Below are 18,997 nucleotides of genomic sequence, written 5' to 3'. Positions count from 1 at the left end.
TCTGAAAGTTTCAAGTAAAGATACAAGTTGAAATGTAATTTAATTAATGGAAGGAATAGTAATATAGCATAAATTACAGTAGGACAAAACTAAAGAGCTCATTAGAGAAACTATCTAGAATAGTGAGCAGAGGATGATAGAGTTGCCAAACAACCTGGGATTGAATTCTCTCATTTACCAGCTGTGACATTGGGCCAGTAACTTAATGTTTCTGATCTCATTTATAAAATAGGCTTAATAATACCTCTGTGTTTTGTGGCTTTGTTTTTGTGAATTTAAGAAAACATTTTTTAAACCTAGTTCAGTGTATGGTACCCAGTAGGCATTCAGCAAAAAGAAGCTATTTTTAATATTGTTATAATTACATCTAAGATGAAGACAATACAAACTTTTTAGAGTAGATTAGGTTAAATTTTCCATTTTGGTTTTTAGCTAAAATCAGTAATGTTTCTAAAAATCACTCAGAAATAAGTCTGAGAATATGGTTATGAATGGTCAGATAGGGTATGTTAATAAACGTACACTTTGTATACAATTATATATACAATTTTTTTTACAGTTTTTAAATTACGTTTATTTAGCATATGTACACATAAAAGAAATCGCCCTCTGATCCCACCCAGCAGAAAATATGCACAAACCCAAGGTATATGTGGAGGGAAGGGGCCCCAGCCCCAAGTTAGTGGTTGGGATGGTGCAATCCTGGGGGTTCCAAGCCCCAGTCAGGAGAGGGCTGGCCCAAAGTAGTGGGCAGTCCCCCTGCTGCCAGCCCTAAAATAAGCGTGCACCATAGCCAAAGGTCTGTTTAAGGCCCTCATAGTAGTACCGCTGCCAACCCTGACCTCTCTTCCTCAGGGGCAGGGATTCCTCTGCCTTCATGCACAGCTCAGTCTCTCCATTCTTGTCAAGGAAGGTCAAGGTGATGGTAGCAAAGTGTCCTTCTGGCCAAGATTTGTATAAAAATTGTATACAATTGTACACATTTGTGTACATTTGTATAAAATTGTGTTTCCTGAGATAATTATATTAAATACTTTCTTATATAACATTGGAATAGCAATAAAGGGAAAGTAAAAAAGAAATGAAAGACACTGTCTGCCTTTCAGTTGCTTGGTAGACAAAGACCTACATGTTAAAATATTAGTCATTAAAAAAAAACAAGATAATATGTTTTGCTACACAATGCAGTATAGTTAAAAAATACTGGAGAAGGGGAAAGTCTCTACTGTCTAGAAACTTAGGCAAAGTCCTGGAAGAGGTAGAAGTGAATAGGATCTATAAGAGGAAGACCAAATAATGGCCTTTCTGGAAAGTGACCTTCATGGCAGAGAAGGATGGGCAGCAGGGAATAGTATGGACCAGAGACGCGATACTATGGTTTTGTGATAAGACTGACCTAGCTACTGTGTGAGCTCCTACTGGAGAGAGATTTGTATGAAATCAGAGCCTGCTTAGAAAAGGTGAATGAATCTAGATTATAGGCAACATGAAAACTGAGCTGGGACAGGGATTGAGGGTTATGTAGGAAAGGGGGCTGATGTAAGGTATTTCATTCATATTAGAATGAATAAGAAACCATGAGAACTTATAAAATAGAATGATACTTTTAAAAATGATACTTTGGGAAAGTTGGTTTATTATAGCTAAAATATATGATAGTGAAAATATTTTCAAATCATATTTATAATATTTTGTTAATCTCCTTACAATAAAATTCATTTTGTAGATAATGAAAGGGTTTTTTAAATAAAGTTATATCATATTCCTATTGTGCTTTTATATGCAAACACGGTTTTTAATCATTGTAAGTAGCTATTCCTTACCATATGAATTAAGGTGCCATTTTGAAACTGAGGTGTGGTGAATGTAAATGGCTTCCATTAGGTTACATGACCAGCCAAAGGGCAGCTCCTTATTCAGGGATACACAGGACTTGCTCTAAAAATTCTCTTTGATTGAAAAAGCATTTCTCACTATAAGCTGTGAACTATTTTAAATATCTCATCCTTAATATTTTCTTTTTTTTTAAGATTTATTTATTTTAGAGAGTGGTTGGGAGGAGCAGAGGGAGAGGGAGAGATTGTCTTAAGCAGACTCTACACTGAGCACAGAGTCCAACATGGGGCCCAGTCTCATGACCCTAATATTCACCCTAGCTGAAACCAAGAATCAGATCTTATCCAGCTGTGCCACCCAGGCACCCAGTATTTTCTTCTAATAAGAGAGTTGTAGATTTTGTACTTTTTGAGGACAAGAACTGCATTTAACTCATCTTTGAACCATCATAGTACCTCATACCTATGTACAAGCTATTTGATAAATGTTTACTTATTGGGAAAATTGGCTGAATGCATGGAACTATTAGATTCATACCTCTTACATTTTTATTGAGAGTCTACTGAAATGAGGAATGATAAAGGTCAGTTTAATTTGGCAACTAAAAAGTTAGTGATGAAAAAAAAAAGTGATGATCTTAAAATAGTTTTAAAAGGCTGGCATGGGAAATGGGAACAGACTATGGGACATTGAGAAATGAGTTGTTCATGAAAAATAGGAGTATATCAAAGACCAACCCTTTAAAAGTTTTGAAAGTTATAAAAAGGCTGAAAGAGGTTTATTTTTTGTTGACATGGGCCATGTTTTTAAGTTGAGGAGAAGACTCTAATGCAAAATAAGATATTTTGGCACAAGAAAGTGAAGATACTTGAAAATAATAATCTTTCAGAAAAGGTAGAAATTAGGGGCACCTGGGTGGCTCAGTTGGTTAAGGATCTGCCTTCATTCAGGTCATGATCCCGGGGTCCTGAGATTGAGTCCTATGTCAGGCTCCCTGCTCAGCAGGGAGTCGGCTTCTCCCTCACCCTCTACCCTCCCCCCACTCATGTTCACTTGCTCAGTCTCTCTTTCTCTCAAATAAATAAGATCTTTTTTTGAAAAGGTAGGAATCAATAGGTTCAAAGAAAGAGGGATTTGTCTTGTATATGAGAAAGACATGTTTCTTCCTCTAAAATGGAAAGATAGGTGTGTGAATATCAGAGTAAAAAATTTGAAGAGACAAATCAAAAAGTGGCTTTATAGTTCTCCAAGTTCTTAAATGAGGAATAGGAGTGGTTTTAGCGCAAAAATTACTTGATGTAGGATATGTAAAATAAGAACTAACACTTTCATATATTTAGAAAAATTTCTGCTTTTGATTTGCTTAAGATTTAGATTTTGATCACTATTTTGCATTTTTTTAATATGATTAGGTACTTCCATTCAGTCAACTCTTGGTGCCAATGGAGTTAGATTAGACAACCAGCCCATAGTCAAAAAAAGGCGGGGAAGGAGGAAGAATGTCGAAGGTGTTGACATCCTCTTTTTTAACAGAAATAAACCACCTAATCATGTAAGTAAAAACTACTGATCCTTGAGTCCAAAATTCAATTCTAGTAAATATATATGTAGCTGCTTTGTGAGTATCTTATAGAATAAAAATATTAATTCTGAAATTAGATATTTTTGGATTGTATCTCAGAGGAATCCAACACTGCCCAAGATTTATGAAACTTTTAAATTTGAAAAATTTAGCAAAATTTTATTTTTTTTTCAGAATTTTAAACAACTTACTTTTTTCCTCTTCAAAAAAACTTGCTTTTATTGGACCAAAAATCAAATGATAAAGCATTGAAAATAGTATTTTCATTTGGTGTTTTTCTACAGGTTACTTTAGGCTTAAACACCTCACAGATTTCTACAGGGATAAATCCAGCATTGTCCTATACTCAACCTCAAGGAATTCCTGATACAGAAAGTCCAGTTCCAGTTATTAACCTCAAAGATGGGACAAGACTTGCAGGCGATGATGCGCCAAAGAGAAAGGATTTGGAAAAATGGCTTAAGGAGCATCCAGGTTATGTGGAAGATTTGGGAGCTTTTATTCCTGTAGGTGATGGCTTATAAATCTTGATATATTTTATTTTTGTGGTTTATCAAATCTGCAATGATGAAGCATACATTTTTACCCACTTATGTAAATATGTGTTCTGCCCAAGAGTAAGGAAAATGAGCAGAAAAAAATATGATCATTTTCCCCATGATACAACACAGTGCCATTTCCATTTTTCCATTCTGCATTTAATAATAAAAATTGCCTCCAATATACAGAGTACTGTGTTAGATCCAGTGAGGGTTGTAAAGGTATAAGATTTCCAGTCCTTTTCCTCAGGGAGTTTACTTTAAAATACTAATGATCGGGATCCCTGGGTGGCGCAGCGGTTTAGCGCCTGCCTTTGGCCCAGGGCGCGATCCTGGAGACCCAGGATCGAATCCCACGTCAGGCTCCCGGTGCATGGAGCCTGCTTCTCCATCTGCCTGTGTCTCTGCCTCTCTCTCTCTCTCACTGTGTGCCTATCATAAATAAAAAAAATAATAATAATAATTAAAAAAAATAAAATAAAATACTAATGATCATATTAAACAAGAAGAGTTTTTTTAAAAAAAGATAGCACTATAAGGCATGTTCATAAAACAGCAGCCAGTCTGATATTGCAGGATATGTGAGAGATTGAGTGGGGTAAAATAGTAACTGGATAGAAAAGTGAATTTAGGTCCAGGCTCTGATGCGATGGGTCTGCCATGCTGAAGAGTGAGCATTCGTCTCTTGAATGTTCTCATTGGTCAGAAATAGCTACAAACATCAAGCCCTGCTTTGTTAAGTTGTAGAGGTAAGCGGCATGGTTTGATGGAAAGAGTTTCATTGCCAGATACTACCACTTGCTGGTTGCATGATCTTGAGGAAGGTAACCCCTCCACACCTTGATTCCCATTTGTAAAATAATAATATCTTTTAATATTGTGAAGATTACTTGAGGGGAGATAAGCAAGACTATTAGTGAGATGAAGAGAAAAGCCCCAACTAGCACAAACATAGATTGTATCAGCACAGAAAAAAATCTGATATTTACGATGAAATCTATCAGGAAAAAAAATAAGGAACTGTATGATTTAGAGGAGGCTGCTCCAGCATTATTGGCAACTCCTTCAAACATTAGGAACACAGTGGTCTGTGAGAGCATTTAAGGAAGGACCTCATTTCAGGAACCAGAATGCATGCAGAATGATAGTGTTTTGATCATATGATGGCCTTGAATATTTGTTTAAATATATAAGGAAAAGATTTATGTAATCCTTTTTAAAGTCATATTTAATATTTTATTATACTGTTGACCCTTGAATACCACAGGTTTGAATTGTGTAAGTTCACTTAGACTTTGATATTTACAGTACTATACTGAGAATGTATCTTCTCTTCATTATGCTTTTCTTAGTAACATTTTCTTTGCTTGAGCCTACTTTGTTGTAAGAATACAGGATATAATATAAATATAGCATACTACATATTTGTTAATCAACTGTTTATATTATCAGTAAGGCTTCTGGTCAACAGGCTATTACCAGTAAGTTTTAGGGTAATCGAATTAAATGTGGATTTTCGACTGTGTAGGGGCAGTACTCCTAATCCCCATGTTGTTCAAGAATCAACTATATTAAATATTAAAATATTTAAAGCTTAAATATTTTTAAATTATATATTTTATATTATATATTTAAAGCTTAAATATTTTTAAAGTGTAACTAAAGGGTAAATTCTTTATTAGATATATATTGAAGGTAAAATATATGTATCTTCAATATATTATATGTAATTTATATATGTATCTTTAGTATTATAGAATTAAATTATTGGATCAGCTCTTTTATACTGTTTGCACAAGTAAGGATTTTAAAGCAATTTCTTTGGTTATATATTTTAGAGAGTGCAGCTCCATGAAGGGAGGCCCAAACAAAAAAGGCATCGTTGCAGAAATCCTAACAAACTCGATGTTAATAGTCTTACTGGAGAAGAACGTGTTCAACTGATTAACAGAAGAAATGCCAGAAAGGTATATATATATTTATTGTTAATCCTTTATATTTAGGAGAACTTAAGAACACTACTTCATTATGGAATATTTCCTAACAGACATGGAAATGGGTTAAGACTAGCAGCTTTGTGGGAAAAGACATGGACTATAATTTCATGCAATCTAATTTCAGTTCCCACATCTTTGGCTAAGCTGTGGAATAAAATAAACAAGTCACTTTACACACCTGTGCCTAATCAGTGTGGCACTACAAAAGGACACTACCTTCAAAGCAGTGGTTCTCAATAGGGGGCAGTTTGGTCTTCCAGGGACATTTGGCAGTGTTTGGAGACATTTTTGGTAGCTACAACTTGGGAGGTGAGGAGATAGGTATTGGGGAGATGGCAAGCAAGGAGAAGACTGCTGTTGACATCTAACAGGCAGAGGTTAGGATGCTGCTAAACATTCTACAGGATATGGTAGAAGACCCATCCAGAATGTCCATGGGGCAAAGGTTGAGAAACTGATGAAAGAGGTACTATTCTCATCAAGCCATTGGAGATTTACATTTTTATCACTGTAATTTCCTATTAGATGGCCATAAAGTATCTTGTTCCTTTAAATCAGCATATTACATAATTTTCTGACAGGTGAAAATGAACTGTCTTAAACAAAGGTCCCTAAACAGAATAAGGGCACTGTAATATTTCTCTTTCTGCTTTTTTGACTGATGAATGCTAAGAGTCAGTTTTTGCAAATTCTATTTCTAAACCAAATGTTCAACATTTTGTTTCCCCAAATTATTTTTGTTTATGGATTAATAGATGTCTCCTTCACCTCAAAAGTAAACGATAGAACACCTGTGGCACTTTTGTAGGCTTATAGAGCTGATGTTTTTATTATGTTTTTTTATGTGGATAAGCATGTAACAAAATAAAAAAGATGGCCTCAGAATAAGAACAGAAGATTTCTCATTGAGTTTCTTCACTCAGAAATTAAATTACCTTTACAATTGTTTTAAAATTGTTATGTGCACCAATTCATTAAAATTAATACTAATTTGTCCCCAGTTTTATGGAGAGAGCTTATTCAGCTTTTGTTAATGCTTTAAAATGATGTCATAGGGAGATTAGGGAAAAAAACAAGATGATGTTTTAGTAGCATTTTACCTAATTTTGTGCTTACATAGATGATTACAAATATTTGCACTTCTTCATATAACAAAAGTTAGCATTAGCAGATATGAATAAATTAGTCTTAGCCAATTTTAAGGAAATGAAACAGTTTTTTATCTTTACCTGTTAGGTATTAAACACTCCTAATTTTATCTTTAACTGTGGTAACCGGACAAGGGGCCTGTTCATTTCCCTTAATTTGTAGTTATCTATTGTTCTGAGTCTCTAGCATATAGGCTTAAGGATTGAAAAGAATCTACCTGCTGAATCCCCCATAAACCACCCACAGGGCCTCCGTTTAAATTGGAACTTAATGAAAGGGATAACAAAAAGGAGAAGGCAACAGAAACCACAGAGACTAAGACTATAGAAAATACTAAAAAAGAATACTTGTAGGTATTATAAATGACCATATTAAAATCCTGTCTATATCCTATCAAGAAATAGTATATACTCAGAGAGGTCTGGAAAGAGGAATTACAAAGTACCTTTAAACTCTAAAGGAACATTGAATTGGTAGATCCGAATCATTTAAGTTTTAAAATATTTTAATTTCCTACTGATTAGTATATGTAGTTTTTAAATCTTTTCATAATGTGATTAGTTGGTTATATCACTGTTCACATTCCAAAGATGTTTATATTTTTATACTTCAGGGTTTTAATTTATATAATAGATAAGAACATGAGTTTGTGAGACCAGAGTTTGAAAGCTGCCCCTAACGCCTACTAGCTGGCATAGGTGACTTATATAAGTTCTCTGAGGCTTAATTCCTTCATTTGAAAAACAGAAATAATACTATCTCAAGGATATAGTGAGAACTAAAATAAATTTACATACTTAAAGTCCTTAGCATGATACTTGGCATATAATCAGAAGAAGAATTTATTATTTGTTATGTGCCAGATGCTATCCTAAGGCACTTAAATTGTTTCATTTTATCCTCATAAAACCCTGTGAGGGAAGTGTTATTCTAATCGCCATTTTACAGATCAGAAAACTGAGGTTCAGAGAGATTTCCTGGTTTATCCCAGTTCACATAGCTGGTAAGTTTGACTCCAGAGGGTATATGCCCTTAACTAGGATATATTGCTTATCTAGAAGAGCAAGTGAATGGTAGTTATTCATTTTACTATTCCAGTCACTTTACTTAAAGCATTTAAAATTTACATTACCATGTATCTATATAGGATATTAGCAGCACTTTTGGCTTATGGTAGTCCTTTTTAATATAGTAGAGATTGTCAAAGATGATTTAAGAAACACCTGTGTTTTAAGGAAATAAACTCTGTATAGCCCAGAATAAAAGCAAGAAATATCTTCATATTTAATAGTGTTTTTAAGTGTCTAACAATCTTTTTTATTTGCAGGTTGGAGGTGCATTTGCTCCTCCTTTGAAAGATTTATGTAGATTCCTGAAAGAAAATTCAGAATATGGAGTAGCTCCTGAATGGGGAGATGTTGTTAAGCAGTCCGTGAGTATTTCGTAAATACTAACTCACACATCATCTTAAAAATTAGATGCCATTTAGTCAGACTGAGAAAGACAAATACCATATGATTCCACCCATAAGTGGAGTCTAAAAACAAAAACAAAACAAAAAGCAGACTCAGATCTATAAATGCAGAGAACAAACTGATGGTTGCCAGAGTGGTGGTAGGTGGGGAGATGGGCAAAATGGATGAAGGGGAAATGGAGGTACGGGCTTCCAGTTATGGATGAATAAATCACGGGAATAAAAGGCCCAGCATAAGGAATACAGTCAGTGATACTGAACAACAATGTACTGGGACAGATGGCAGCCACACTGTGGTGAGCGCAGCATAATGTCTAAACCTGTCAAATCACCAAGTTGTACACCTGAAATTTAATATAATGTTATGTGTCAACTGTACTCAAAAAGGAAAATTAGCTGCCATTTAATTATATCAGAGATGAAATTTTAAGAATTAACAGAATAATGTGTAAACATGTGCCAGTGTTGAGTTCACAGTTTTTATTTTGCAGTACACATTGCAAATTACTCAGATGCTTGTTGAATTAGATTGCAGAATCAATATGTACTGATCTGTTTCTATTTTAATCTCTAAAATAACTATTTGACCAAGGCCATAAAGAATAACCAAAGATGTGGGGAAAGAAATATATAAGGATATTCATCAATCATAGTATAGTAGTAAAAAATTGGGAATATATGAATAGCCCATTCATATATTGGAAAGCTGTGCCACTGCCGGTGCCATAGCTTAGCTGATTAAAGTGCCTGTCTAGTTAACTGAAAAACTGTGCCACTGTGCATAAATTATATCAGAAGAACATCTAATGACAAGGGAGAAAAAGGTCACAATATGTTAAACGGGGTAGTAATTAAGCTCTTGGAAAAGCAAAGCCTAACTATGTGGTAAATGCTAAATAAAGAACAGCTATTATTTCTATAAGTGTCCAAATGAAGAGAGCAGGCTATAAACTATGTTCATTGTGATTCTATTTATTTTAGAAATGAAAAGTGGGAAGAATTATAGAATCTGTATATATGCACAAGGGAAAAATGAAATATACTTCCTAAAATGTTAGCAATGGTTTCTCTGAGTGGTGAAATTATGGATGATTTTTTTTCTTTGTATTTTTTTCATTGTCTTGTTTTCTGCAGTGAGCCCTAGTGCTTTTTTTTTTTTTTTTTTAATTTTTATTTATTTATGATAGTCACACAGAGAGAGAGAGAGGCAGAGACACAGGCAGAGGCTGAAGCAGGCTCCATGCACCGGGAGCCCGATGTGGGATTTGATCCCGGGTCTCCAGGATCGCGCCCTGGGCCAAAGGCAGGCGCCAAACCGCTGCACCACCCAGGGATCCCCCTAGTGCTTTTTAAAAGAAAACAAATAAGTTGATCAGTTCAAAACGAGATTTAAAAATCGTACCATGTAAAATAAATAAGTAAAATAAAAATATATTTTAAAAATTTAGAAATAAAAATAGCACCATGAAAGGAGCACCTAGGTGGCTCAGTTGATTAAGTGTCTACTTTTGGCTCAGGTCATGATCTCAGGGTCCTGGGATCAAGCCCCATGTGGGGTTCTGTGCTCAGTAGGGAGCCTGCTTCTCCCTCTCCCTCTGCCATTCCCCCTGCATGCTCCCTCTCTTGCAAATAAATAAAAACTTTTTTTAAAAGTAAAAAAATAAGAATAGTATCATGAAGGTCTTTGAAACTGCTGTCTAGGTGGGGTCTGGCTGGCTCAGTTGGTAGACTATGCAGCTCTTAACCTCAGGGTTGTGAGTTCAAGCCCCACCCTGGGCATGGAGCCTATTTTAAAAAATAAAAAAAGAGAGGCATTGAAACTGCTGTCTAGAACTGCACTGTCACAAATAGTAGCCACTCCACGTATGTAGCTGTTGAGCACTTAAAATGTGGCTGCCTGAATTAAGGCATATACATATTATATAATAAGTATAAAACACTGGTTCAGGATTTTTTTTAATATGGTTAACATACCATGTGACACTAGTTTCAGGTGTACAATATAGTGATTTGACAAGTTTATATATTATGTTCACCACAAGTGTAGCTACCACCTGTCACCATACAGCACTACTACACCATCACTGACTATCTTCCTTATGCTGTGCTTTTTATTCCTGTGACTTGGGGAACCTGGGCAGCTCAGTCAGTTAAGCGTCAGACTCTTGATTTTGGGTCAGGTCATGATTCCAGGGTCATGAGGCCAAGTCCCACTTTCGGCTCTGCGCTGGGTGAAGAGTATACTTAGGATTCTCCCTCTCCCTCGGCCCTTCACTGCCCGCCCCCCATAACTGGAGCCTGTGTCTCCCACTCTCTTTCACTCATTTTGCTCATCCCCCCACCCTGGTTTAGGATTTTGAAGACAAAATTTGGAAAAAATAGAAAATATATTTATTTTCATAGATTACATATTGAAATGGTAATGTTTTGGTTAAATAATAAAAAAATTGTGTTAAATAGACTATATTACTAAAATTAATATCACCTGTTTCTATTTTACTTTTTTTTTTTTTTAAAGATTTTATGTATTTATTCATGAGAGACACAGAGATAGAAGTGGAGACATAGGCAGGGGGAGAGGCAGGCTCTTCTAGGAGCATGATGTAGGACTCGATCCCAGGACTCCAGGATCATGCCCTGAGCTGAAGGCAGACACTCAATCATGGAGCCACCCAGGCATCCTATTTTACCTTTTCTTCATGCAGCTACTAGAAAATTTTAAATTATGTATATAATTTGCATTATATTTCTGTTGGACAGTGCTGATCTAAAGGTTCTAAATTCCCATCACTTCTAGGAGTTCTGAGCACAGAAAGTCGTGGGAGAATCATTTGAATGTTTTCAGCATGGCTTTATCTCCCTTATTCCCATTATTCCCAAAGTGACAAAGATTCACATGAAGAATATCATTGTAATCTTAACCTTTTACTTTGTCTATTATTGTTCTTCTAGCTTGGAAGATGGGCACTTCTGTAGTCTTTTAGAGTAATTAGTGATGTGAAACATGTAAGGGTGTGGAAGTAACCCTCATGAAAAAATGCCTTTGGACCTTCTGTTTGCTAGAACTCTTCTACAAATGTATGCCTCACAGTATGGAAGAAAGCTAGAGACCTCTTTCTGCTCTCTTACCCTACGAAAAAATGAGAAGTGGAAGAACTATTTCAAACCACTACTTATAATATGAAACTGGCTATTTTTTCCATAATTGGTTATGTTCTATCAATACAGACTAAAGTTCATGAATAATTACCGATCTTATTGGGATAGCTATTAATTTTATTCTAATATAGCTATTGTTGCTGATTTTTTTTTTCAGGGATTTCTTCCAGAAAGTATGTATGAGCGTATTCTCACTGGTCCTGTTGTGAGAGAGGAAGTCAGCAGGCGAGGGCGACGGCCTAAAAGTGGAATTGCCAAGGCCACAGCGGCAGCGGCGGCAGCAGCAACTGCCACCAGCGCGTCAGGCAATCCTTTGTTAGCCAACGGATTACTTCCAGGTGTGGATCTCACAACCCTTCAGGCCTTACAACAAAACCTACAAAACTTGCAGTCCCTGCAAGTAACCGCAGGGCTGATGGGAATGCCTGCTGGCCTTTCTTCTGGAGGAGAAGCTAAAAACATGGCCGCCATGTTTCCCATGCTGCTGTCAGGAATGACTGGCTTACCAAATCTGCTGGGCATGGGAGGACTCCTGACAAAGCCTACCGAATCTGGAACAGAAGAGAAAAAGGGAAATGACTCGAAGGAGCTAGAAGGAAAAAAAGAAAGGACAGAGAGTCAAAATTCAGAGAATGGGGGAGAAAACTCTGTGTCAAGTTCTCCTTCCACATCCTCTACTGCTGCATTAAATACAGCTGCAGCTGCCAACCCATTAGCTCTTAACCCACTACTGCTATCTAATATACTCTATCCAGGGATGCTGCTCACTCCAGGCCTTAATCTCCATATGCCAACTTTGTCCCAGTCCAATACTTTTGACGTACAGAAAAACAAAAACAATGACTTAGGCTCGTCTAAGTCCCTAGAAGTAAAGGAGGAAGATTCCAGAGTTAGAGATCAGGAAGACAAAGGGGGAACTGAACCAAGTCCTCTCAATGAGAACAGCACAGATGAGGGTTCAGAGAAAGCCGATGCTTCATCTGGATCTGACAGTACGTCGTCGTCATCCGAGGATTCAGATTCTAGTAACGAAGACTGACTCCCAGACTGCACTTAAATTATGAACTGATTTTGGATTTTTTTTCTTTAATTATGAATTGTAAATACCCCAGTGTTGAGTGCATCAATAACTTACTGACCGAACATTTCAGTTATTTGTTTAGAAGTGCAAACTGCTTTCAGAGACGTTTTGCATGTAATATTTCTTAAGATCCATAACTTTCTGAACTCGTATGTACTATCAAATACATAAAGGTGTAAAATTACAACAAAAAGGCATTATAATTTTGTTGGGGGTTAATTTTATGAAAATTATGCTCAATAAGAGTTGTATATTTAATATATTTGCAGTGAACACAGAATACTTTATGCATATTACTGATTTAATTTGAATATAGTTTTACAGCCTCCTTGACACCTATAATTTACAGATCAAAACTCAGCAATAATTTGGGCAGCTAATGAATGTCATGAAAGCTGTAGAATCTACATCACCATCCATTGCTTTAATTACATGAAAATGCTCTAGTGTTGTGATGCACTGCTGACGTTTCCAATTCAGGTACAAGTGTGTTTTAAAGAAGAAATAAGTTTCCCAATCAGCCAATTTAACTGGCTACCTGTTACCTCAGCTGAGTTAGTTTAGGAAGTTTACATTCGTTTCTAATTCTATACTTGTTTTCAGGGGTTTTTTAAACACATCCTATATATCATGTTAATCTGGCAAGAAATAGGACTTGCTTTTTGCTGAGCTTAACTCTGATATCAGTAAAATTAAGTCATAAAAGAATCTTGTGTCATGTGACTTTGGCACCCTCTAGACATACTTAGTTTTACTTATTCAAAGTTTGGCCTCCTATAAGAAATCATTATGTCTCCAATGAGTAATGTCTGTTTCCAGGGTTCAGAAAAGGCAAACTCATGATATACCACTGAGAAGAACCTTCCACACAGCATACTTCATGTAAAAGAAACCGTTTGTTTGCTTTATTTGTGTAGATTTCTATTTGTGTTTTATGTCATGGAAATATTCCAAGATTAACAGATCCTAGTGATAAAGTAATATGCAGAATAGTCTAAATTCATTTCTTTTTTGAGTTTCTAGGTATAAGCAGACTAAATGTTGCCCAGAATCAGTGTTGGGTTGTCAGTTTATATTAAATATACTGAGTTGGCCCATTTTGAATATGCACTTTGAATAATCTCAAAAAATATATACAAGCTATACCCGTAAACCACAAAAATGGAGCCCAAGGCTTCTGATCAATTTCTTAGAACCCTTTCTCATGTAAAATTTGTCCGATATTTGATTTGTGATACAGTTTCTCCTGCTAAAGCTGCTATTAATTCCGACAAGATGTAGAGATCCGCAATCACTTTCATGTACATTTAAAACAATTAGGACTGAATTGGACATAAAATATCATTTACACCCTAAGGAGAGAAAGATGTTAGCATTTTTCTGGTACTTGAATAAGTCAGTGATAAAGTTTGCGAGGGAGTAAATTTAGGGGGGAAAAGTACCCCACTTCTCTCCCACAGGAAAAAAAAAAATAACTTTCAGTGCGTTTTGATAGCACTCTGTTTTGTCATAAATCCATCAAATTCTATTGGACTTTTCCAGTTCTTTACCAGTAAATTATGTTTCTGTATGTAGGATAACTAATCCCTTATTATAGAGACAGTGTTACATGTATTTACAAAATCATGTAAGTTCCATCGAGATTGTATTGACTTTTTTGTATTTTTCCCAAAATAGTACTTTGAATTGATAGTTCTTTATGCAATGTCTTAGCAATAGTCACTATAATGCCCATCCAGGAGAAGTGGGTAGTAATTCTTCATCATGAAAATGATATATTACATATTTAGTATCTTCCCTTTGCAGTATTGCACTTTTGTTTAACTAGAATACACCTATGAGATAGCCAAAGTTTTTCAAACACAGTTAACTTAGTTTGCAGGTGGGGTATTTCAACACCATCCATATTTCCCTCTCTCCCTCTAGTTCTACCCACATAATCTTTATTCCTTTCTTTCCCCCAATTAAAAAAAAAAGGGAAAAAAAAGCCCTAGATCTTGTCACTAAAAATCTAATTTATATCAAATTTATGAGATAAAGTATTTTCCTAAGTATGATCAAATGAATTTGGTTAACATCTTAGTGATTCTCTTTCTATGTAATAAGGCAATTGCAGTTGTCAAAGCATTAAGGCTAATACTAACTTTAAACTTTCTCTTGGGTTTCAAGACACTTCTATTTAGTATTGATTGGGGAAAAGTCCAGCTGTCAGCTTAAAAAAATGCAAATATGGTTGTGTAAAGTTAAGGGTTATAAGGAAAAAAAAAATCAGTAGAATTACATAATACTAAAGTTGCAGTTGAAAGGATATCCAAGTATGTGTTGGTAGTTACTAAAAGAATTATAGCTGTTATTGCCTTGTATTTATAGCCCTTGTTTCAGGTTTCATGATTCAAGTCTTAGTCCAATTTTTCTTTTGGACATTTGCAATATTTACCAGTTGTGTTTTGTGTAGTCTGAATTTGCTTTCTGTAGTTGAGCAAACGTCTTAAAAAGTCATTTGTAATTTATTAAATTACTTTCTATGATGTTCTATAGAGCAAATGGAAGTTTAATTATTTTTTATTAAACATATTCTTTGACTACCCATGATGTCAGCCTCTGTACATGACAATACTCCTTTTTCTAACTGACTTTTGTCTGTAATTTATCTTAATTCATTTGTGAAAGCAACCATAGTCCTAAATCTCTAAAAGGAAAGTATACCTCGGAAGAATTTTTAAAAGACAGAAGTTGGCCATAACTATATCCACAATATCATTATTTCCTTAAGTTTTCTTCTCCTGACCTTTAAAATTGTCCAGAAAGATGTACATAACCTCATAAAGGAGTATGTTTTGGATATGTGATTATTTCTCCCCTTGGTCTCAAGAGTCTTTCCTAATTCATCACTATTGTTTTCAGTGTTTTTGTAAACATGAAAGAAATTTAGTATTACCCTAATTAGAAAGGTAGAACAGTAGAGTCTCATCATGCACTCATTTAACTTAGAACCCATTCAACTATACTTTCATGCTTAGGAAAACTTTGTTTTTGTACAATATAGCATGTAAACACAAGCCAACTACTTTGTCTAGTGCTCACCCAGAGGAACAGTAATCTATCTGTACCAGTGCTAGAGGAAGAACTGGCTATGTTAGATGTTTTTGAAAGAAGATACACTATGTACAAAACAATGTATTCTGTAGTTTGTGAGCTATAGGAGAGAGAGTGATTTTTTGACTACAGGTAAATGTTCATCTTCTGCAACAAATTTAGAACTTAGTCTCTCCATAAATACAACTCCAGCACATAAGCTATTTATTTTAAAATGCAGAAAAGCACAAAGAAAAAATACTGAAATCATCATAAACCCACACTGAGATAAATACTGTTCATACAGACATCCAGTGTGTTATCTATATGTGTGTTATCTACATGTAGTGGGTTGAATCGTGTCGTACAAAAATTTATTCAACCCAAAACCTCAGTATGTGACCTTATTCGGAAATAGGGTCCTAGCGTGTGTAATTAGTTATGATGCCATTATACTAGTCGGGGTGGGCCCCAAGTCCAATGACTGGTTCCTGATAACAAGAGAGGACAAAGGGAAGAAAGTCAAGGGCCAGGCAGCAGAGATTGGAGTAATACAGATGCAAGCCAAGGAACACCCCAGGATTGTCAGCAATGCCAGAAGCTAGGAGAGCAGCAGATTCTCCTTCAGAGCCTCCAGAAGGAAGCAAGCTGGCCAACACCTTGATTTTGGACTTCTGGCCTGAATTGTGGGAGAATAAATTTCTGTTGTTCTCAGCCACTCTGTTTGTGATAATTTGTTATGGTAGCTCTAGGAAACTTAGACAATACATCTTCATGTAAAATATTATTTGGGACATAATATTTACTGTTCTGCCCTTAATATACTGACCTATGTCATAAGTACCCTGCGTTGTGATGCTTAATACATAGTATTGTCTCATGTCTACGTAAGATGTAACTTATCTATGTACTTAAAAATGGACATTTGAGTTTCTATATGCATCTTTTGCATTAATCCCTATGACTTCCTTAATCCCTAGAAGTGAAATTACTTCCTCTGTTTTTAAGGATTTTGATTTGTGTTGCCAAGTTTACAACGATGCCATTAGTAGCAATTTATACTACCACAGCAGCATACATTTTGTGCATGCTCACCCCAAAATCTTACCAATACTGTGTATTGTCTTTTGAAGTAATCTTTGCCAAATTAATAGGCAAAAGTACCATCTTGATGAATTTTTAAATTATTCTTCCTTTTTCTTACTGAAAAATAAGACATACATATTCTAGAAAATTGGGGGATGGGGCATTGAGGAGGAGGAATTGCGGAAGCACAAAATAAACCACCACCACCACCACCACCCCCCCCCCCGCCATGATGTTGAATGCTCAGAGATAACTGTTAACCTTTGGGTCATTTTTCTTTGCATATACATATTATATATTATTAAGAATGGAGTTATACTGTACATACCACTTTGTAACCTCTTTCATTTATTATATATCATGATAATTTTTTCCATGTCATTAAAGAATCTTTCACAGCATTTTTAAGGACTTTCTCATTCCACTATACAGATGCAAAATTATTTAGTGCCCAATTATTGAGCATTTAGATATTTTTCAGTCTGAGGCTATTTAAGCAATGATATGTTTGTAGTTAGATCTTTTCATACACTTATGATTTTTTTTCATTAAAATAAATACCTAGGCATGAAATAGGTATGTTTGAATTTTAAGACCAGTTGGATTGTATTGTTTTCTACCCCAACAGCAGAGCATTAAACTACTTCCTTTTCCGTGTCTCTTTAGCAACCCTGGGCATGAAAATATTTTTTAATCTTTGTCAATTTGATATACAAAGAAATAGATTCTTATTTTAGTTTACATTTCTATATTAGCAATATAAAGTCTTTCGTATCTCTTCATAAGGCCATTTGTATTCTGTGTATTAACTGTTCATGTTCTCTGTGCAATATCTGTTAAATAAGTGGTAAATATTTTTCTCAATTTGCCTGTGAGTTTTGTTTTTGTTTTTTAATGTGCAAGTTTTACATTTTTATGTGGTCATTTTGATATTCCATTTTTTCACATTTAAGTTTCTGACATTTTTCCACAGAAAAATCTTTTCACCCCCAAATTCTATATATGTTTACTTTTTTTAATATTTAGTGCCTTTGTTGACTTAGAATTTATTTTGTAAATTTTTTTACAAAAAAATTACGTATAGTATAAGAATCATAATTTGAATTTTTAAAAAAAAATTATGCAGTATCCCAACATTATTTAGTATATGATGTCTCCACTGATTTGACATGCCTTCATTGATCATAATTAAATAATTCATGTATGTATATGTGAATTATTTAGATATATGAATTATTAATTAGGTCACATCTATCTTAAATATGCATGATGTATCTATGATATATCATGCAAACAGTAAACATAAGAAAACTGGAGTATCTATACTAATAAAAGATCAACTTTGAAACGAATGTTGCTAGAAATTAATGAGAACATTTTATAATGTTATAAGGGTCATTCCATCAGGAAAATATAAGACTTATACAGGCACCTAACAACAGAACCACAAAATACATGCAGCAAAAACTAACAAAATTGAAAGGAAAATATACATGATAATGCTTGGAGACATAAGTATCTCACTTTCAATAATGGATAGAACAAGTAGGCAAATGGTCAATAACAAAACAGAAGTTTAGACAACACTATAAACCAACTAGACCTAAGAAGCATGTTAGACACACCACCAGGATTTTTTTTTTTAATTATTTTAAGGCACACAAGACAATTCTCCAGCATAGACTATGAATCAAGTCTCAAATTTTGAAAGATTTAATAATACCAAGTATGCTCTCCAGCCACAATGGAATGGAATTTGAAATCAGTCACAAAGCATGGATATTCACAAATATGTGGAAATTAAATAACACACTCATAAATAACCAATGAGTCTTAGAAATCTCAATCTCAAAGGAAATTAGAAAATATTTTCAGATGAAGGAAAGCAAATACAACATACCAAATCATATGAGATGTAGCCAAGGTGGTGCATAAAAGGAAATTTCTAAGTGTGTTTACACTTATATTAAGAAAAAAATCTCAGATCAACATAACTTTCTTCTTTAAGAAACTAGGAAA

General features: G+C 34.9%; 1 protein-coding gene across 11 annotated transcripts in view; it reads left to right on the top strand.

The window, feature by feature from the left end:
• The window catches only part of CHD9 (chromodomain helicase DNA binding protein 9), a 221,161-nt gene extending 205,752 nt beyond the window's left edge, over window positions 1-15,409 (top strand). For all 11 annotated transcript variants that reach the window (XM_072827068.1, XM_072827070.1, XM_072827073.1 and 8 more), the window contains 5 exons: window positions 3,249-3,388; window positions 3,703-3,924; window positions 5,796-5,924; window positions 8,431-8,535; window positions 11,894-15,409. In XM_072827068.1, the coding sequence (XP_072683169.1) occupies window positions 3,249-3,388; window positions 3,703-3,924; window positions 5,796-5,924; window positions 8,431-8,535; window positions 11,894-12,775 (1,478 nt within the window). In that variant the 3' untranslated portion in view covers window positions 12,776-15,409. The remainder of the gene's footprint in view (window positions 1-3,248; window positions 3,389-3,702; window positions 3,925-5,795; window positions 5,925-8,430; window positions 8,536-11,893) is intronic.
• The last annotated feature ends 3,588 nt before the right edge of the window (window positions 15,410-18,997 follow it).

The sequence above is a fragment of the Canis lupus genome, chromosome 5 (assembly GCF_048164855.1).
Source record: "Canis lupus baileyi chromosome 5, mCanLup2.hap1, whole genome shotgun sequence".
NCBI classification, from domain to species: domain Eukaryota; kingdom Metazoa; phylum Chordata; class Mammalia; order Carnivora; family Canidae; genus Canis; species Canis lupus.
The sequence above is the reverse complement of the archived record's forward strand: the minus strand, read 5'-3'. Positions and strand labels throughout refer to the sequence as shown.